General features: G+C 53.1%; 6 protein-coding genes across 6 annotated transcripts; 2 read left to right on the forward strand and 4 right to left on the reverse strand.

Annotated features, from left to right (window-relative positions):
* Positions 1–114: 114 nt before the first annotated feature.
* H257_08735 (hypothetical protein) lies at positions 115–7,095 on the forward strand. Its single transcript, XM_009834772.1, has 6 exons — positions 115–2,315; positions 3,141–3,547; positions 4,023–4,224; positions 4,323–4,484; positions 5,481–6,024; positions 6,472–7,095. The coding sequence occupies exons 1-6, from the start codon at positions 141–143 to the stop codon at positions 6,510–6,512; spliced, it is 3,531 nt and encodes a 1,176-aa protein (XP_009833074.1). The 5' UTR covers positions 115–140; the 3' UTR covers positions 6,513–7,095.
* H257_08736 (hypothetical protein) lies at positions 6,498–8,212 on the reverse strand (the record flags this gene model as incomplete). The annotated part of the gene is made up of 4 exons (XM_009834773.1): positions 6,498–6,768; positions 7,074–7,482; positions 7,542–7,885; positions 7,941–8,212. The coding sequence occupies 4 exons, from the start codon at positions 8,210–8,212 to the stop codon at positions 6,498–6,500; spliced, it is 1,296 nt and encodes a 431-aa protein (XP_009833075.1).
* Positions 8,213–8,638: 426 nt separating this feature from the next.
* On the reverse strand, positions 8,639–9,877 carry H257_08737 (hypothetical protein). Its single transcript, XM_009834774.1, has one exon. The coding sequence runs from the start codon at positions 9,856–9,858 to the stop codon at positions 8,818–8,820; it is 1,041 nt and encodes a 346-aa protein (XP_009833076.1). The 5' UTR covers positions 9,859–9,877; the 3' UTR covers positions 8,639–8,817.
* A 384-nt stretch (positions 9,878–10,261) lies between these two features.
* On the reverse strand, positions 10,262–14,345 carry H257_08738 (ribosomal RNA large subunit methyltransferase J). The gene is made up of 5 exons (XM_009834775.1): positions 13,552–14,345; positions 13,127–13,311; positions 12,642–12,872; positions 11,700–12,143; positions 10,262–11,441 (listed from the first exon to the last, which is right to left on the reverse strand). Exons 1-5 carry the CDS (start codon positions 14,270–14,272, stop codon positions 10,323–10,325), a joined length of 2,700 nt encoding a protein of 899 aa, XP_009833077.1. The 5' UTR covers positions 14,273–14,345; the 3' UTR covers positions 10,262–10,322.
* Positions 14,346–16,145: 1,800 nt separating this feature from the next.
* Positions 16,146–18,706, forward strand: H257_08739 (TKL protein kinase; the record flags this gene model as incomplete). Its single annotated transcript, XM_009834776.1, has 2 exons — positions 16,146–17,953; positions 18,029–18,706. The coding sequence occupies 2 exons, from the start codon at positions 16,146–16,148 to the stop codon at positions 18,663–18,665; spliced, it is 2,445 nt and encodes an 814-aa protein (XP_009833078.1). The 3' UTR covers positions 18,666–18,706.
* Positions 18,707–18,935: 229 nt separating this feature from the next.
* Positions 18,936–20,285, reverse strand: H257_08740 (TKL protein kinase; the record flags this gene model as incomplete). Its single annotated transcript, XM_009834777.1, has 2 exons — positions 18,936–19,572; positions 19,648–20,285. The coding sequence occupies 2 exons, from the start codon at positions 20,283–20,285 to the stop codon at positions 18,936–18,938; spliced, it is 1,275 nt and encodes a 424-aa protein (XP_009833079.1).
* Positions 20,286–20,393: the final 108 nt, after the last annotated feature.

The following is a 20,393-nucleotide window of genomic DNA, read 5'->3' on the forward strand; positions in this document are numbered from 1 at the left end:
CACTATCTTACTGTTAACCATGATAATATATTTCTTGGACACGTCAAATTTCGAAATAAATTAATAGTATTATTTTGTTTTGAACTGACCAATCAACACGGCCGAATTCAATCCATCCACCTGCTTTGAGTGGAGTGAACATGACGAGGCCTGATGCACAGGAGAAGGATGCCGCCAGCATTCAACGAGCCCTTAAGGAGCTCGGGAAGACAGCTGATCTAATGCGGGAACGCGAGAAGAAGATGGATGTGTCGCTGCGATTTCAGGCTGTCGACTCGTCGTCGCTCGAGTCGACTTATGTCGTGGACCCGGCAATCACGCGTTGGGGTCCCGACCTCGTTCCGTCAACTGACATGGCGCCGTGGCCAGCCAGCGTCGTAGAGTCTACTCAGAAAACGTCAACCGTTGTTCCAATGGGTCTCTTTCCCGAGATCCAGCACGCGTGGGCAGTCGTCGATACCACCACGCTCGTGTTGTGGGACTACGTGTCGTCCAAGGATGGGGTCGTGTCGTGCCCGGTGGTGTCGTCGCCGATCGTGTCCGCTGGTCTGGTGCTTCCATTACCAGGCACCCTCTTCAGCGACCAGGTGCAATACCTCTTGGCAGTCTTGACCGAACGCGACGTTCGGCTCTTCGCCGTGGTCACGGACAAAGCCGCCCCCACATCGTCCTCCTCTCGACCGCCATGGAAGGTCATCGACACGCTCATGACGGCTCCGCTGGCCAACACCCAGCTGGCCACGTCTCTAGTATGTACCCCTTCCCGGCGCATCTTGCTCGGTGGCGTCGATGGCACCTTGTACGAGTACGCGTACAGCCCCAACATGCCATCTGCAGACACCGTGAAATTCCGCCGCATCCAGCCGGCGACCACGTCTCCGTGGGCCACGTACCTCCCCAACGTCGTGCGGGACTTGCTGTTTCCATCGCCGAATGCCGCCGTCGCCTCGCTTGTGTTGGACACGGCGCGGCGTCTGCTTTACGTGACGTATGTGCATTCGAACGTCCTCAGCGTGTACGACATTCGGTCCGATATTGTGCTGGTGTCGTCGGTTAACCTCACGGACCTGGCGCGCCACGCTCTCGGCAACCACGTCGTGCTGGCGCCGGTCGTGGCCATTGCACCCGTCGAGCCTGCATCCACCCAGCGCGTGCACGTGGTCGCTCTAACCTCGACCGGCCAGCGCCTTGCCTTGAGCTTTGGCCCAAATTACACCTTGAAAGCCCTGTACCTTCGCGTACTGCCGCCACCGCCGTCGTCGTTGTCGACAACAACTGCGTTTTCATCCGGTGGCTTTACCCACATAGTGGCCCAGCCAAGCGGCGTATGTCTTCTTGGACACGCCAGCGCGTACCAATTGCTCGGGCTGGTCGCCGACGCCGCCGCTCCGCCGTCCACTCTGGTCGTGGAAACCGCCTCCACGCTGCCCGTCCGTGGCACCCTACACGCCGTGGTGGCGGCAGCGATTCCAGCCCCCCTGCCATCAGCATTGCCGCCGTCTTCGTCATCGGTAGGCGTCAAGCGATCGGCCAACGGGTTGCAGAAACCGTCGTCGCCGCTCGACTTTTTAAAACACTTGGGGTCGTTGGGCTCGCAACTGACGTCGCCGCCGCCACAATTCCTCGCGGTCTCGTCGGCCGGCGTGCAGAAGTGGACGCAGACTCGCCTCATTGACCACGTGGACATGCTGCTCCGGCGGTCGGCGTCCGTCACGCCCGTCGTCGAGTGGTATGGGGCCCCCTACGTGGCAGCACTCCTCTTTGGCCTCCCCCACAACCCCGCCGCCGCGCACGCCGTGTGCGCGCTGGACGCCAACGACACGGTCCAGGGCCTGGCCCAGTATGTGGCCCATCTCCTGGCGCCTCTGTGGGCCACCCCCGTCACGAAACTGCTGCCGTCGTCGTCGACTGCCACCGTCCTCCAAACCGCCCTGGACAAGCTCACAGCGCTCCACCAGTTGGTCAACCAAGTGGTGCCGCTGGCCGTCGCACTCCACACGGACGTGGCGCACCTGCAGCCCCACCACGCGGTCGTGCGGGACCTGCACGCGCTCGTCCGCCGGGTCGCCGACGCCCTCTTTGGATGGATCCAGCTCTCAACACTGCTATGGAAACAAGAGTCCCCGCTGCAGGGTGTTCCTTTTCACGACGTTGTGGGCACGGATGCCGGCGCGGCCAAGTTCCAAGCGCAGCTGAAGGACCTTGCCAAGAACGTGCCGCGTGTGGTCCCGCAACTGCTGGCGCACTGTGCGTCGTTCTTTTCCGTGTGGGAAGCCGCCCCGTACCAAGGTCTGCAAACCATCGCCGCTGCCAAGGTACTGTCCGTCGCCTCAGTTTCAAGCAAATCGCTTGTTTTGGATGCTCCTTTGTCTTCAGAAAGGAATGGATGTGTGTGTGGGTGTGTGGTGGCTTGGGCTGATCTGTGTGTGTTGTTGGTGTTGTGCTATAATGTCTTTTTACCCAAAATTTGGTTGACTTTGGGGCTAATTCTTTGCCAAATCTATCGATCGATATCTTCTTTGTTTTACTGACTTTTGTATGAAAAAATCGTCCAGTGTCAGACTAATTTCAGGCCCATACACGAATTCGGTGTTGAATTGGTCAAAGAGTGGATAATTTCATTGGCTACTTGATTCGCGATATGGGTTTTGATTGGTCGATATATCGATTGTCTGTCGATTTGGTGCTGCTGCTCATTCGATTGAGCACCCAAACACTCCAATTTCGAATATATATCGACTTGACAATATACAAAGTGTGTATACTGAATGGGTCTTTCTATACATTGTGTTTCTTGTTTGGATTGTATGGCAGTTGGACAGCCGAAACATTCTTTCTAGTGTACATTTCACCCAAATTTGGACTTATTGTGCGTCATTTGGCCAAATAGCATTGGATATACTTTAAGCATGAACAAATTATATTATACAAATATAAGGATAGATGTGATTGTGTTTACCAATTCATGCGACGGAACTGGGCGAATCAAACGCTTGGATTGGCAGAAATTCGAAACCAACACGTGATTTGATTGGCTTTGGCGATTTTTGAGTCGATTTTCGATTCTGCTGAGGATTGCTCCAGTTTCATTTGACCATACTATCTATATAACTGCCAACTATGGATTGTGTTTTCTATAGGCGGCGGCAACATTAGCCGGCCGTGACGCGCTGCTGCAAGAGTCGCTCACCCAGCTCCGCCAACACTGCGCGCAGTGGCTGCCCACCAAGCCTACGCTGCAACTGCTCCGCCATATTCTCAAGGAATACACCGCCGCATCCTTCTACTACGGCATGGTCGAGCTCACCGTCGCCGTGGCCCGCGTGTATACCACGACGACGTCCGCCACGTCCTGTTACGACCTGCTGCTCTCGCTAGCCACGACGACCGAAGCCCAAGAGGCCGTGGCCAAGTATGCTTGTCAAGCGAACGACGGCGGGGCGCTGGAGGCCGCCGTGCTGGCGTGGCTGCCGGACCTGTCGGTGCTCCAAAGCTGTCCGTGGACACCAACCATCAAAGCGTTTCTACGAACTAACCACCCCGACTGGTATTGTGGGTTGAGCCAAAATTTGGGCTTTATTTTGTGCCTGACGATGCTCCAACCATCTCTATCGGTCGATTGGTTGCACTGAATGTTGTATATTGTATTTTTCCTTTTACCCCAAATTTAGACTTTTGTGCTGATTCTTTGCCAAATCTATCGATCGATCGATGCTTTGTTGTATGTCCAAAGGTGTCCTATGATAATGTGTATCACACTAATTCAAGTCACACATGAATTCGACGTTGATGATGGTTGTTTCCTGCAATCTGATTGGCTAAAAAATCCTTCTGCTGATGATTCGTCTGTATTACATTTATTTGCGTCGGTCAATTCGTCTTTCCATGTTTCGCTCCAGTTTAGAATATATAAACACTCTAACGACAGCAATATAACAATCTATTGTTTGCATACTCGATTTTGAGCTGTTCACTTGTGCATGTTTCTCAATGTATGCCGTTACTTGACTAATTGATTGTAGGTTTGTGCGGCTGAGCATCCACCACCACGATGTGGATGACGCGGCAGAGTACCTGTGGACTCAAGCGCACGACTTGACGTCGAAACGAACCATCGGCGAACGTTCCGCCCTTCTGGCGCGAGCGCTCCTGTGTGTGCAAGTGACAGGCAATGCGCAGCACATTGCCGATGTCCAAGATGCTCTGGACGTGTTCAATATGCAGGTAGGTAGGACAGTACATTGATTGGTCTATTGTGCTTTCTTTCATCTACGTGGCAGCACAACAATGGAGTTTGGATCTAAAAGATGTTATGCCAATAGACCCGCGTATATGAGACGTTGAGACACCAAAAGGTACCTACGGGGGTGCTCGAAGCGCTCCAGTCGTCAATCTTGAACATGTCGACGCTGTTCAACGAGTATGCGATGCCGTATGGCCTGCACACCGAGTGCCTCCGCATTTTACACGCCTGTCAGACCAATGTACTGTACCCTTCTTCAATTTATTTATACCTACATGCGCAATAATGTATGGGATTGGCCAGCCACAATTTGGACTTGTGGTTGGATTATAGTGTAGTAATTAGTGACACTTATTTGAATTTGTGATGAATTGGGTTTGAGGTATTGTGGTATATTCGATACGAATTTCCAGACCCTGTCGAATCGATTGATCTCGCCGCCGAATCGAATCGACGCGATTGGCTAATCCATTTTTGAGGGGATTTGATTGGCTCGAAAGGACAAGTATATTCAACCAATCAAAACTCAAGCAAGATTCGATATTGAAGTAGACAAACCACGCGAATTTTGGAATTGTTTATAGCGAATTCACAATATCACAAGAATATTTGTTTTCATACTATTCACCAATTAACATTACATGTGCCTTGGTACAAAAGCTGAGTAATGGCGGCTCGCTGGTCCAGTTTCGAATAAAATCTACTGTTAATATTGTCGATTTGATATACAAATTTTTGGGGAGGGGGTGCAATCGAATCGCGCCGACCAAACCGATCCACAATCGATCGGATTGGTTGTTGAATTTCATTGAGAAATGGGTTTTGATTGGCTAATAATATTGAGCTCATCGGAGGTAGCCAATCAAATCGATTTAAATTCCAACGAGGAAATTTCACTCGAAAGCACAATACCTTTATTTAAAATGCCAATCTACGCGATCCCATATTTGTATTGTGCGTTTTTCACCCAATTTTTGGACTTTTCTGGACTTTATTTTCACCAAATAGCGTTTCATCAAATTTAACATTGTACAAACTAGACGATACAACATTTAGTATACTCAATCGAACGTTTGGATTGGCCGAAATTCCACAGAACAACGTGATATGATTGGCTTAAATCTATTCTCTAAGATCCAGATGTCGAATCGATTTTTTGACACTCCCTAGTTTGAAATCTCTTGAACCACGTACTTTTGTGATGGAAACATGTACCTACGTACCTATCTGTCTGTAGGAGCCTCGGGTCATTGCGTCCCTGTGGAAGCAACTCATTTTTGGGTTTATTCCGCCTTGTACTTCCCCCACAACCCCCGCCGCCGTGTCCCAGTGGCTTCAAGCCCAGCATAAGGCCCTTAACCAAGACCCTTCGACTGCTTCATTAGACGGATCGTTTGAAGACATGACCTGGGTCGCCAACGTCCGATCGTACATGCTCCAGATGGGCGCGACGCTGCTGCACTCGGGGGCCGACTATGTGTTCCCTGTCCAAGAGCTCGTGGAAACCCTCGAAACGCTGCACTATTATGCACGCCTCGTTGTCAACGACAGCTTGGACTCGACATGGGTAGCCAAGCTCTTTGTCGACTTGCAGTGCGTATCGCCTAGCCTACTCGTAAGCATTTACGTGCATTTGAAGCACCAAAGCCCCAAGTCGATGGAATTGCATTGGCTATTGGGGATGCACGCGATCGTGGCGACGACGTCGGACCGCCACCCGTTTGCAAACTTGATTCATGAACACTTGGACCTCCTCCGACGTTGTTACCCCGACGCTTGCGGTACGCGACGACTACCAACTGTCTTCTTTGTAAACACACTCTGGATCATTTAGTTTCGTCACAAGAGATGTTGTTGGGCATCGAGTAGTACTAGTAGTACTAGTAGTAGTGTTGTGAAAGTGATATTTTGTCGTGTGCGTCTATATTCACTTGTGTATGTATATATATATATATATATATTGTCATTTGACCCAAAATTTGGTTGACTTTTGTGCTGCTGAATCGCCAAATCTATCGATCGAATCTTCTTTTTGTCCTGAATTGTGTATGTGAAAAGGTGTGTTGTATCACACTAATTCAAGTTCCACACTAATTTGACGTATGTTGAGGATGGTTTCGTGCAATCTGATTGGCTCAATCCTTCTGCCTATTCTAGTGTACAGTACAGTACATGTATGTGATTGTGTCGATTCCTCGTCACTCAGTTAAAAATAACACTATTTGTAGACCAACTGGTGCGATGGACGGACTTATTAAAACGTCTGTAACGCTAATTTGACGTGGATGCTTCCTGCATTGACTTCGTTGTCGCCCCGCTTCCATACGCGGTCGCGCCCTTTCTTGCCGAGGACCCCCAGCGCCGTCTGCTTTATCATAGCCCCGAGGCCTTGGATGGGGCGGACCACCGCGCCCGCCATGCCGAGCCCCACGCCTTTGGCAAACCCGCCCCATCCATTCCGCTTGGCGCCTCGAATAGGGTCCATCACGATGCCTGTGATTCCAGATACCACTCCCTTGGTGAACCTATCATTAGACATGCACACACACACCTCGTGTCAAGGATAGAAGCTACCGACACATACACAGTAGCATCACATACAAACTTGCAAAAGCCAATAGCTATACATGTCCGACCTATACGATACACACACTAACGTTATGCAGGGCCCGATACATCGTCATCGCACATACTTCGAAGGATCATTCTTCTCGCATGCCCACCCCCACGAAAGCGATTTATGCCAAGCAAATAGATTCATGAGATAACACAGTGAGATAGATCCTGGTCGGCAAACTCGTCGTGTGATGCAACGAAAACGTGTACATACCCCTCCCCTGCCGCGACCATGTGATCGCCAAAGTTCTGGGGCCACTCGCGGGGCATGGTGGTGAGAATCCACAGGTCGAGGGGCTTGTCGAGCTGCTGCAGTCGGTCGCAGTCGACGACGGCAACGCCCATCTTGCGGTCAGGTTGGAGTTTGTTGTAGCTGTACACTTGGACGACGAGGGGCGACGCGCCGTCCCACGACAGCCGCAGCGTTTCCTTCCACACCGGATTAAGCGAGTGTTTGACGGTGTGGCTGGACACGACTTGGTCCCCGAGGCGGAACGACACGTACGGGTCCGAGCTGCCGTTGACGTCCATCGCTGCTAACGTCGACCCCTCGACCAGCTCAATCGTGACAATCCCCACGTATTCCACCATACCGCACGATCCGTGCGAGGACACGGCGACCTCTAGGGGAGTGCTCGCTCATGGTCAGTTGGGGAAGAATGAGGAGAATACAATGTACTACGTCGGGGGGCGTGGGTGGGGGTCGACGAGGGGGATGCGAGGATGGCTTCCTGGCGCCGTTTGTTGGGGCCCATCCGGAACGCTTGTTCGACGTACTTGGTGTGGATGTACGCGGCGCGATCCTCGCGCAAGGCGTCGGCGTGGGGCTTGCGGAAGGATTCAGGGACGGAAAACTCAAGGCATTCGTTGAGTTTGGTGTTGCCGCCAGCGACGAGTGCTGCCAACTGCAACGGCGTCCACTTATCCAACGTGCAACTGAGGACGAACGAGATGTGCACCCCCAACGAACGATGCACCCCCGCGCACTGGGTGCAGATGAACCCGCCGTGTGTGATGATGGCCCATCTACGTAGCATATTCGTGTGAACGAAGTCAACAGTGGGGTTAGTGAGCAGCTTACTTGGGATGGAGAGCCTGGCAATCGGCGCAGTGCTCGTTGTCTTCGAGAGCTAGCAACGCGGACAACGCGGCGGTCGATTCTTCCACGTCCAAGTGCTCTTCGGCGGCAGCCATGGCGACGGGGTCCAGCGTTAACGACCCCGCGCGTTGGATCAATTCCTGGTCCAGCAGCTCTTCCGCGGTGACTTCATCTTGGTTTTCGACGGATGGTCGTGGTTTTGAGGACGGCGGGACTGTCGTCGCCGTGGGCGCGCTAGCGGCGTCTATCGGCATCACGACAGACGTCCGACGAAAGAAATGTGGAATCGTGTGCCTCCAGTTGAGTGTCGATCGTTCAGTTGGACGGTGGCGGCAGTTACCACACACGTCACTTGGCCGCGATCTATTTTTAGCCTCCTTGAAATCCAGAGACAGTATGTTTGTTTAACTTTAACTTTATTACTTCGAAGTAGTACTTAATTTAGAAGCTGTGAATTGTTCTAATACGAAGTACTACGTAGTATTGTAATAGGACTGCGTTGTAGTATCGTGATGGCGTGTGTTGTGTGTTGACAGACACCGGACAACCTATACGCAGCATTTACGTTGCAAGTAACATGCCGTCTTGTAAGAGGTGGGGCACTCGACAACCAGAGGAACAGGTCGTGATAAGCAAGCCCTCATCCCCTCCTGAAAGAAGATACGTTTCATATTGAAGTGGTAAAATAGTACCAAAGCCGTGTGGTTGTTCGTCGGTACAATGGAATACTACTGTGCACGTGTACATATGTATATATACATACATACGTACGTACGTGTATTTTATTGAGACTAAATGCCGCGTAGCCGCCAAAACATAATTCGTCGGGAGGGGGGATTGGTTTGGCATGCCATTTCGATTATGTAACGTATCGATTGTAGCCTCTATTTGGTCGTGGGGGCTCCAGCAGTGGCGTGCTGACACTTCGAGCGATGGTGGTCGCGCTGCCGCTCGGGCGTTTCTCGATAGATAAGGTCAATGTCGACATGCTTGGCACGGACACGTTGATTTGCGGGATTGTGAGTGCGTCAAGGGGTTGCCGCAGCGTCGCCAGGCTTCGAACCAGGCGCATTTGCCGCTCGATATCGACCTTGCGCGTCTCTCGAATCGAAAGCGCCTGCTCCAACTGTTGCAGCTCAAGGCGCCGCCTTGTCTTGGACTTGTGTGCTAGCGCCTTCTGCGCTTGGTCACGTTCGATAGGCCGAAGAGGGGGGGTCGTCTGGAAACTCAGCCCCTTTTTCACCCGCATGGGGAGGTTGTTCGAGTAGTGGGTCTCATGGGCGTAAATATCGGCGTCGTCCAGCATGGGGCCCCACCGGGGGGGATCTGTCACTTTGGGCAAACTGGTTTTGTCCAGCTCAAGTACTACGGCTGGCGGGACGGTGCATACCCGAACAGTAGGGGGCGTGGCTGGGGGCAGCTGCTCCGACAGTGGGGGCGGCGATAGAGACCGAAGTTTCATCGTTCGTATGCGTTGCCGTGCGTGGAGACTCAGCGTGAGGGCGTGCAGCTCGGCTTCAGATCGAGGTATGGAGCTGTGTAGCTGCGTATCGTCGAGGGGTGGGGAGTCCAATTCCATCACGACAGGGACGATTCGGGCTTGGGGACGGTGGGACAAGAGTTCCCGATGGCACGTGCGAGTGTGTGTTACGAGTCTGTCTTCGGCGGCGGCTTGGGCAGCCAGCTTGGCCTTCTTTTGTTTGTACAACTTGCGCTGCGTTTCCCGACACATTTCCAGTTGGTCTTCCTGCTCCACCATCGTCAGCGGCCGTGACCAGTCAACCGTGAGCTGGCTCAATGTCTCCTCGAGATGGGGTTCACTCCATCCATACAAAGCGTCCTCGTCTTCCAGATGCAGAGGTGGCTCTTCGTTGTCGTGTTGCCCCGCCTTGTCCTTCATCGAAACACGCTCGATAACAGCGGCCGCTAAATTTAGCTCGACCAGTACAAATCATCGGTCGACTAGTTCAAGTCCCTCGTCGCCTCCAACCTCGTGCACACGTCGAACAACGTTGACATAACAAACCTCAACTAGGGCCAATGGTAGCAACGTTGGCTCGTTGCGAACAATCAATGGGATAGTATAGTGTGCATGGTATAAAGCTCAATATGCACTTCGCTTCGTTGAAAGCCACAACAACTTGGTGACATCATCATACACTTCACTTTATTTTCAGATATACTACAGCATTACACAGTAGTTCATATCACTTTTAAACTATTAAAAGTGATATTGACACCTCATGAACACACAAGCTAAGCACAGCACAGCAAGCATTGTGTAACAAGTATGTAGTAGGTGCGGACAAAGTCATAACGGTAGTAGTATACGAATAAATTATAATTTTCTATACGTCGGCACTGTTACTTTTTCCGTTTGCCGCCGCCCTTTCGCTTCTCGCGCTTCTCCGCGTTGCGCTTGTCCGACTTCATGCGGGGGTCCACAACCTTGACCGCGCCCTTGTCGCCCTTCTTGTGGCCCTTGGTGTTGGCGGCAGACCGACCGCGCCGACTAATTACGTACAGCTTGGACTCTTTCTTGGTCTTGGCAGTCTTCATGGCCTTGTCGATGGCCTTGAGCTTCTCGCGGGTCGACATGTCGGGCAGGTTGGCAATGTCGTTGGCCTTCTTCTTGGCCGCCTTGACCTTCTTGAGCGTCTGTCGGCGTTTGCGGGCGCGCGCTTCCGCCACCTTCTTGACCGGTTTCGTGGCAATGTCCATAAACTTTTCCTTCATCTGGTCCATGAGGTGCTTGGGGACGGTGAGCTGGGGGCGGTAGTGCCGCTCCTCGTCGTCCAGAAACCAGTCGGGGAGGTCGGTCGGGTCGTTCCACGCGTATCGATTGTACGAATCGTCCACCATTTCCTTAGCCTTGTGCTTCTTGAGCATCATGGTCGCAATCGCCATCGTCCGCGCCTTGTCTTCTTCATCGTAGTCCTCATGATCGCTGTCGTACTGCCGCGCGTCCATCACCGGTAGTTCCACGTCGGCCTTGACCACTTCAAACGCACTAGTCGAAGACACGGGGATGTGCGCGGCGCTTCCCATGCCCGCCTTGATCAACGACTCTTTTTCGTTCTTGCGCTGCAGTTGGAGCGCCGTCAGCGGCGTCTTCCGCGCCTCCTCCTTGGCGGTGGCGGTGGCTTCGTCATCCAGGAACCCGTCTTCATCGTCAGAAGCCAGCTTGGCCAACTCTTCATCTTCCAGACGCTGCTTCTTGGCGCCGCGGCGGTCCTTTCGCTCCAGAGCTTCCTTGCGCTTGAGATGGCGCTTCTCCTTGTCCGTCAAGGGCATAACCGGCACCGCGTCGCCGTCCTTGTCGACTACGACTTGGGGCAGCTCGTCCTTGACTTCGTCAAACAATGCATTGCCAGAAAACCAACGAGATGCCACCGCACTGGGGCGTTCGGGGCGTCTGAGCGAGACGACGAGGGGGTTGTTGGCTTTCTGGTTGTCATTTTCGTCGTCGCTGTCGTCCGAGCTCTAATAGATTCAATCACATGAGTATTATAAATAAAAATATATATAAAGTATTTTAAAAAAAAGGCAAAGTCGGAATGTTGGACTTTTGTAGGACCCCCAAAGCAACCAAAAGGACTGAGGGAGTCAGACATATAAAAGTCCGCGGGTGATCTGCCCATGGTTTGACAACTGAACAAGAGTACGGGAGAGGACTCGGAACAGATAACACGACATGGGGGCGGAGATAAACATACAAGCACGACATCAAACAGTGCGCACCTCTTCAGGGTTGATCTGCTTCCGATATGCTTCTTGGTCTCCATCAAACATTGCATGGTCTTCCACCAGGGCTTCCCCTGCCAACGCGCGCTTAGCAATCTTGGTTCGCTTCACCGCCTTCTTTGTCTTTTGGCCGTCGCCCTTGCGGGAGATGTAGTCGTCGTACAGCTTATCCATCTGGGACTCGAGCAGGGCATCGTAGCCGTTGTCATCGTCACTGCCATCTTCATCGTCGCCTTGCGCTGTACCGCGGCTACCTGGCGCCACAATGTCGTCGTCGCTGTCAGAAGCGTCCGAGATGTACGCTCCGTCGTCGACATCGGCCACGTTCTTGACCCCCAATTTCTTGAGGCTGAACGCTTGCATGTCGTCCGTGAGCTCAATGCCGGCTTCGTTCATGCCAAAAGCCGCGCGTACACGTTCCTTGGCCTTCTTTTCACGCTCCTAGAAGGTGGTATATACATACATTGTAAGCATGGATGAATGAATAGAAAAGGAAGAGCGAAGTAAGGTACTAAAAAGATTCGAAATGTGTGAGCCATAAACGGTATCGCACTCGCATAGTCCAAGGCGAGGAATACAGCTGAAGGATCAAGTGATTGTAGCTGACTTCAATAGTCGGTCCGTTCAAAGACCAATCGATGTTGACGGAGACAAGCAATGTCGAAACAACACGGACTTTTGGATACAGCAATATAATATATATATATATATATAAATCAAAACATATCAATGTGCGCATTGCGTCACAGCATTCCAAGCCCTAAAGGACCTGCAACTATGTGATCACAAGGCGACAGTTTGTTTGGGAGGTTTACGGGGGCGGGAGGGTTAGTCCATCGCACTGTCTACAGATGACAGCGGCTACTGGGAAGACTCCGGCGTCATCACATATGACGTGATATATATACATTGTTCACACATATAAACCACGTGACATACCTTTTTCTTTTCACGCTTCTTCTTGGCAAGGACGTTTGCACGTAGCTGAGCAAGTTCTTCACGAACGGCAGCGTTCTTCTCCTCCTCTGTGAGTTCACGAGCTGGAGTTGGTTCCACTGGCAACACGTCGACGTCTTCTTCGGGGGCAGCCGCCTTGAGTAGTTCGTCCTGGTACTTTTGCATTTTGGTGCGCCATTTCAACAGACTCTTAAAGTCCCCTTTGCCCAGCACCTATATATATAGATACACGAGACTTAGCCACCTTGTGATAGACATATAAATAAATATATATATATATAGACGAAATCAGACAGCACTGGTGTGCGTTGATCGTGCAGCAACGCCGCTGGCTCAAGGAGGGTTATCCCAAAGTTAATCGGGCGCCAAGACAACAACGGGCCGACATTCACGAGGGGAATTGCTTCATCACGTTTCGTCCAAATATGCAATACACACAAAAATACTTCTGAGACGTGGTTAGTTACCTTGAGATCGCTGAGACAGGCCTTGATTTCATGGGTGGTGGACGCATGATCTTTAAACATGTCGTCGTCAGGGCCAAACGCGATGGATGTGGCGTCTGTGAGCATGCGGATGGCGTCCATCGTGCCAACAAAGTCGGAGACTGTCAGTGTTCTCGTTAATGTCTGGCCAAGTGTCTCATCGTACCCTACACGCCACGATGACAGGTACATATGTCAGTCTCAACGATAATACACAAAGAATGATCACGTCATCAAAACGAAATGTCATAGTTCTCGACACCGCCCGGCATGTAGAGAAGACATGGAGGCGGTGCCGCTTGATGTTGCTCTAGGCTCCAGGTAGCGCTGGCGTATCCATAGAGGTACAGGATAGCCAGAGACTCTAGATAGTGAAGCCGACATTACAGAAAATGCGACGACGTTACCTTCACGGTGTCGCTTTTGCTGGCCATATTTGGGGTGGAAGATGGTTAACGCGCTGTCCTTTTCCTTCTCGAGCTGGGCAAACACGTGCTCGGGGTCGAGTAGCTTGGGATCAATGCTATGCGGGGCAAGGTAGTCTTCGCACACGACAAAGATTTCCGCCGACTCGTTACGCGACGACAGAGGCTTGGTGGCGCTGACCTTCTTGAACAGTTGCTTGAACACCCAGAGGAGGGCGTTGTAGTCTTGCGATCGAAACACCTTGGAGACAAAGGTCCCGCCCTTGCCCATCACGTCCACGGCGAGCTTGAGCGCGATCAGCGCCAGTTCGTTCTGGACGTACGCGTCCTTGGAGTACTCGGACCCGACGTTGGGCGCACCATCGCAGAGAACAACGTCCGCGGACCAGCTCTGCATCTCTTGCTTGATGATTTGGCGGCATCGCGCGGTCGTGATGTCGCATTCGTACGTCTTGACGCCGCGAATGGGCCGGATCGGCAAAAGATCTATCCCGAGGATGATCGACGACGCAGGCATGTACTTGGCTGCGACCTGACACCACCCCCCTGGCGCCGCACACAAGTCGATGCACACCTTGGCTTTGGAGAGGAAGTCATACTTCTTGTTGAGCTGGATCAGCTTGAACGCTGACCGAGCGCGGTACCCTTGCTGACGGGCCAAGTTGTAGTACTTGTCCTTGTCATGCTTCTTTCGCTTTACCATGTTGCCAGGAGATTGGAAAGTAGGTTAGTATGGAGCCGCTAGCCTCTCGACACCACTCAATCGTAGCCACGTTGAAAGCCACTTCAACTTGGACGCAGCCAACCAACCACTCATATGCCTTCCCTGTATATTGTGAACAACCTCCCTCCATTAAGTGAACAATTCAGCACTCGGATTCGCTGTTATTCATGGAGTTTACCGTATTATCCACCAATCATATGGTCGATAGCAATACTTTCAACAAGGCAGATTGCCGAAACTTTGTTTGTTATTGACTGACGTACGAAGTATTAATATTAATAACTAGTTACCGGTAGTACTGTATTATTGTGCTTTTCAACATTTCTGCCAGTAGTTTTAGCAGCTAATACATTGGCCAACCAGTCAAAGCGTGCAGAAGGTAAACTCTGTTCACCAAACGTTACCACAGTACAGTAACCAGAGTGAAATTATTACAGTGGTTATCATGTTGCGTTTGTACAAAAGGCGATTAGGCTTGTATGCTTGTGTTTGAATTCATAACTAGGCGTACATAACATTTCCTGATGCAGGTTACCGTCTGTGTCGTCCCGGGAATCTCGTCACAAAGACACCTAGACTAGGCGAAGCACAATTTGCGAAGGTCAGCTCTTCACATTCCCGACCTCAGAGGTATCTCAGTGGATTCAGCACCGATGGGGATGCTCTTAAGGGCGTGCTACATGCCCTTCTACTGGTATTTCAGCAATCCGTAGAGCAAACAGTATACCACTATGCTGCACTCAACATTGTGTGCACGGGGTACTAGTATGATGGCGAGAGAATGTGTCGTCAAGCTTTGCTTGAAGTAGGGTCTTACCGGTATTGAGATAGGCGAGCAGCAATGGGTTGAGGATATAAAAGTACGAATTGGGGTCGGGGGGTGGGCCAGCCAAACACGACGGAGGCATCAGACCCTTTGGCTTCTAGGTATTGCGCAAGTGGTAAGAAATCAAAGAAGGCCTCGTGGTATTCATAACGTTAGTACAAGTACATCGAACTTCGATTATGGACATTCGAGTAATCTGGCGCACATACGTTAGGCAAGAAAGTTCTTAAGGTTAGCCCACCCCACTGGCTTGTTTGAATGTAGTGCACTTGACAATGTTCTGATATCTTGTTCGGCGCGTTGTAGATGTTGGTACTACGTGAAAGCCAATTCGTCACGAAGAAGGCGGCAGTCTTTGGCCCATTCGCTGCATAACGGTAACGACGTTAAACTACACTTTGTATCGGCATTGTTGGCAATGCACATCAGTGCCTCTAGTCACCGGATCGGAGCGGTGGAATAACAGTCTGCCCTGATTACATACCGACTGGCTCACACGGTGAAATTCGTCCATCACCACCAACCCATAATGTAGCACGGTTAGCCCACTGCGAGAGACTTCAACTACTGCGAGTTCTTATGTGGCTTTGCAAGGGCAATGCACGACAAAAACGTAACTGGCGGATGAATGTCCGATGATACAGGTACGACCGACACACATGTGAGCAACTTCAACGTCCCACCGACAGCGGTCCATGGTATGGAAAGCCTGAACGGGGTTGGAGTGATGAGTATGCACTTATAGATCAAGACATTAGGGCTGTCATCATGCCAGAGCAACCTGGTGTCCAGGTTATCGTCGTGGGAGTATGCTCGTGGTCATCATGAGAACGTTACTCCTGAAGTGTATTAGCAACCAGGTTGCTTGGTAAGTTGAGAGTGGGTGAAACACGAGAGAGTGAGCGGGAAAAGGCTACTACTGTAGGTGGACTGGCTCTGCCTGTTCTGTCTCATTTGGATGACATTCAATTGCCAACCCTCACTCGCCTACATAAAAGTATTGCGTTCATGGTCAGGGGCACCCCCATGCCGCCATCGACGGAGGTCAGCAGCCATGACATCACGATCAGTGAGTGCCCGCACGACCCGCTCCCGTGCCATGGCAGCATAGACAGCAGCAGTGACTTCTCCTTCTTGCAATCTCCCGACCACGCCGCCAACCCGCACGCGACGTCGTGGTCCACGCGCTGTTGCCGCGCGTACAGTCCGCTGCGCATGCTGGTGATGTGCCTGATCGTCGCCGTGTCGTTTGCCGCCGTGATCTTCCTTGGGTTTGTCATGCAGCAAGAGGTGACAAAAGACTCTGCGTCGCTCAACGCGTCCGACTTTCCTGAAGTGACCGCGTTCGACATCTTTGTGTTTAGTTTGCCCAACTCGTGCCGCGTCCTGAGCATCCTCGGCGTGCTCACAGTCATGTTGTGCTACGTGTTGAAGCCAACGTTCCGGTTCAACTCGATGCCGCTCATCATGCCGCTGCTACTGTCGCAGCTGGGTTTCTTGGCGAGTCGGTTCTACGTGGCCATCGCCCCACTTCTCACATTGCCAGACAGGAACAGTCAATGGAATAGCACCAACCACCAAGCGTTCATGTGCCGGACCACCGACTACTGCGGTCTTCCCAGCAGCATCCTCAGCACGACCTTCAACTTGAGCCAAATTGCGTTTACGATTGCCATCACGTTGCGACTGCTGCAGTCGGTGGGGTCGCCCGTCGAAGCACTTTGCGACACGAGGCACATGGACAGGAAGCTCAATCGGTGGATCGCGCTCGTCTTGAGCTTGTCCGTTGCGGTGGCGGTGGCCATCTCATTCGCCACACACCCGGACGACGCCACCACCGCCAAACAGCAGAAGAAGCAGCCCAACCTGTGTCGGTACAACAACCACGTGTGCATGAGCCCAGAGACGCAAATGCTCAACAACATGATTGCGCCGGCCATCGGGCTAGCCACTGTCACCGCGCTGTACTTTCGCATTCGCGCTAAGATTCACGACTTGTACCCGGCGAACGCCCGCCGCACGTTCAAGTCGGTCGCGACGTACCACGTCATGGTATTTGTCGTCACGTGGGGCATCTCGTTGTTTTTGTTTTCGCTGCTGACGGTTCTGAGGCAACTGCCGGACCCAAATCCAAAGCGGACCACGGCGCCGTGGCCGCTTCACTCGAAAGTCAACTTGGAAGCTGTGCGTACCAAGATGCAGTTCATGCTGCTCACGTTTGTCCCATACGACCTCCAGGGGTTTCTCACCAGCGTCGTGGCCATCTGCAGCTACTTTCGCCTTCGAACGCGGTTCGACCTGGGCCTGAGTCTCAAAGCCATCAACCCGTCGTCGATCGAGTTTGACGAACCCCTCGCTATCCTCGGCCAAGGCGCGTTCGCTGTCGTGGTCAAGGCTACGTGGTTCCCGTCGCGGCAGCTCGAGTACGGCACTGTGCTCGGCTGCTTGTTCCCTATGACTGCCGCCAAGAGCTCGACCAGCACTGACAACCACCCTCGACGACGACCCATGTCTCCCCATGACAACACGAGTGTGCGCGTCGCAGTCAAAACGTTCAAGCTCGAACGCAACGGCGCCAACTCGACGCTGAATGGGATCCAGGAAGAAGCGTACTTGGCGTCCAAGCTCATCCACCCCAACATCATGGCCACGTACGGGTGCTACACGGTAGGCTCGACGCTCTACCTTGTGTGCGAATACCTCGGCGGCGGCACCCTCCAAGACGTGATCGACACGGCACAGCCATTGCCGTACGAACAAGTGCTGCTGTACGCGCTGCAAATTGCCTCTGGCATGGAGTTTCTCCACGGGTTGGCGGTGCCCGTGATCCATCGGTATATGTATGATGTCTCTCGTCCTACATGTACAGTACTGGCTAACACGTACACTATTTTTTTGACGGACTGTAGCGATCTGAAGCCCCTCAACTGCTGCTTTGACCAAACTCACTCGACGCTCAAGCTCGTGGACTTTGGGTTCTCGAGGCTGTTCCGGGCCGACCCGAAACAAGCCGCCAGCAACACGACGCCGCGCCCGACGACGTGCACTGACAGGGAAATGGAATCGCGCCGCACCAACCTACCGCTGTTTAGCAGCGCCACGTCCCGGTTTTCACGCGTTCCAGAGCAACTCGGGGACTCGGGGCACACGTGCCCGTCGTTGCTGCTCACGTCGCGCGTGGGGACGGTGTGTTGGGCGGCGCCCGAAGTGCTCTCAGAGGACGAACAGACGCGGTACAGCCTCAAGGTGGACGTGTACAGCTTCGGCATCATATGTTGGCAGCTGTACACTGGCAAGCAGCCCTTCAGCGACATCCCTGGCAGCGTCTTGGCCGTGGAGGAGGCGGTGCTGCAAGGCACGCGGCCCCGAATCCCCGACGACTGCCCCGTGCACTTTGCCAAGCTCATGCGGCGCGCGTGGCATGCCAATCCGGACCGCCGCCCGTCGTTCGTGGACGTCGTGCGCGTGCTCGCGGCCGAGCTCAACCAGTTCCACATGTTTGGCACTGTGCGCAGCGAACCCAAGAGTCCATGCGACTGGGACTAACTAGGCTTCTATTTAACGAGCTACTACTATTTATGTGTCTGTTGTCATGTTCGACTGGTGTTTGCAAGATGCCTACTAGTATGGAATATGGCTTGCCAAACCTCTGTCATATATCGGGGGCCCAAAGTAAGGTAGAGGGCCCGCTGATGTGTACTGTAGTTGGGGTTATGGATGTCGGACATGAAAAGCACAGCCTTAGCATACAATAATATCGACACCTGCTTCGAATGCGACACATAAATAGTAGTAGCTCGTTAAATAGAAGCCTAGTTAGTCCCAGTCGCATGGACTCTTGGGTTCGCTGCGCACAGTGCCAAACATGTGGAACTGGTTGAGCTCGGCCGCGAGCACGCGCACGACGTCCACGAACGACGGGCGGCGGTCCGGATTGGCATGCCACGCGCGCCGCATGAGCTTGGCAAAGTGCACGGGGCAGTCGTCGGGGATTCGGGGCCGCGTGCCTTGCAGCACCGCCTCCTCCACGGCCAAGACGCTGCCAGGGATGTCGCTGAAGGGCTGCTTGCCAGTGTACAGCTGCCAACATATGATGCCGAAGCTGTACACGTCCACCTTGAGGCTGTACCGCGTCTGTTCGTCCTCTGAGAGCACTTCGGGCGCCGCCCAACACACCGTCCCCACGCGCGACGTGAGCAGCAACGACGGGCACGTGTGCCCCGAGTCCCCGAGTTGCTCTGGAACGCGTGAAAACCGGGACGTGGCGCTGCTAAACAGCGGTAGGTTGGTGCGGCGCGATTCCATTTCCCTGTCAGTGCACGTCGTCGGGCGCGGCGTCGTGTTGCTGGCGGCTTGTTTCGGGTCGGCCCGGAACAGCCTCGAGAACCCAAAGTCCACGAGCTTGAGCGTCGAGTGAGTTTGGTCAAAGCAGCAGTTGAGGGGCTTCAGATCGCTACAGTCCGTCAAAAAAATAGTGTACGTGTTAGCCAGTACTGTACATGTAGGACGAGAGACATCATACATATACCGATGGATCACGGGCACCGCCAACCCGTGGAGAAACTCCATGCCAGAGGCAATTTGCAGCGCGTACAGCAGCACTTGTTCGTACGGCAATGGCTGTGCCGTGTCGATCACGTCTTGGAGGGTGCCGCCGCCGAGGTATTCGCACACAAGGTAGAGCGTCGAGCCTACCGTGTAGCACCCGTACGTGGCCATGATGTTGGGGTGGATGAGCTTGGACGCCAAGTACGCTTCTTCCTGGATCCCATTCAGCGTCGAGTTGGCGCCGTTGCGTTCGAGCTTGAACGTTTTGACTGCGACGCGCACACTCGTGTTGTCATGGGGAGACATGGGTCGTCGTCGAGGGTGGTTGTCAGTGCTGGTCGAGCTCTTGGCGGCAGTCATAGGGAACAAGCAGCCGAGCACAGTGCCGTACTCGAGCTGCCGCGACGGGAACCACGTAGCCTTGACCACGACAGCGAACGCGCCTTGGCCGAGGATAGCGAGGGGTTCGTCAAACTCGATCGACGACGGGTTGATGGCTTTGAGACTCAGGCCCAGGTCGAACCGCGTTCGAAGGCGAAAGTAGCTGCAGATGGCCACGACGCTGGTGAGAAACCCCTGGAGGTCGTATGGGACAAACGTGAGCAGCATGAACTGCATCTTGGTACGCACAGCTTCCAAGTTGACTTTCGAGTGAAGCGGCCACGGCGCCGTGGTCCGCTTTGGATTTGGGTCCGGCAGTTGCCTCAGAACCGTCAGCAGCGAAAA

Source organism: Aphanomyces astaci, assembly GCF_000520075.1.
Source record: "Aphanomyces astaci strain APO3 unplaced genomic scaffold supercont1.20, whole genome shotgun sequence".
NCBI lineage: Eukaryota > Oomycota > Saprolegniomycetes > Saprolegniales > Verrucalvaceae > Aphanomyces > Aphanomyces astaci.

Bases quoted from the DNA above. Each gene is read 5' to 3' on its own strand.
- H257_08735 (XM_009834772.1), top strand. From the start codon at position 141: ATGACGAGGCCTGATGCACAGGAGAAGGATGCCGCCAGCATTCAACGA. The intron at 3,548-4,022 runs GTATTGTGGGTT...AATTGATTGTAG, and splicing joins CGAACTAACCACCCCGACTG to GTTTGTGCGGCTGAGCATCC. The intron at 4,225-4,322 runs GTAGGTAGGACA...TTATGCCAATAG, and splicing joins TGGACGTGTTCAATATGCAG to ACCCGCGTATATGAGACGTT.
- H257_08737 (XM_009834774.1), bottom strand. From the start codon at position 9,858: ATGAAGGACAAGGCGGGGCAACACGACAACGAAGAGCCACCTCTGCAT.
- H257_08738 (XM_009834775.1), bottom strand. From the start codon at position 14,272: ATGGTAAAGCGAAAGAAGCATGACAAGGACAAGTACTACAACTTGGCC. The intron at 12,873-13,126 runs GTAACTAACCAC...CTATATATATAG, and splicing joins CCTGTCTCAGCGATCTCAAG to GTGCTGGGCAAAGGGGACTT. The intron at 11,442-11,699 runs GTGCGCACTGTT...TGAATCTATTAG, and splicing joins AGCAGATCAACCCTGAAGAG to AGCTCGGACGACAGCGACGA.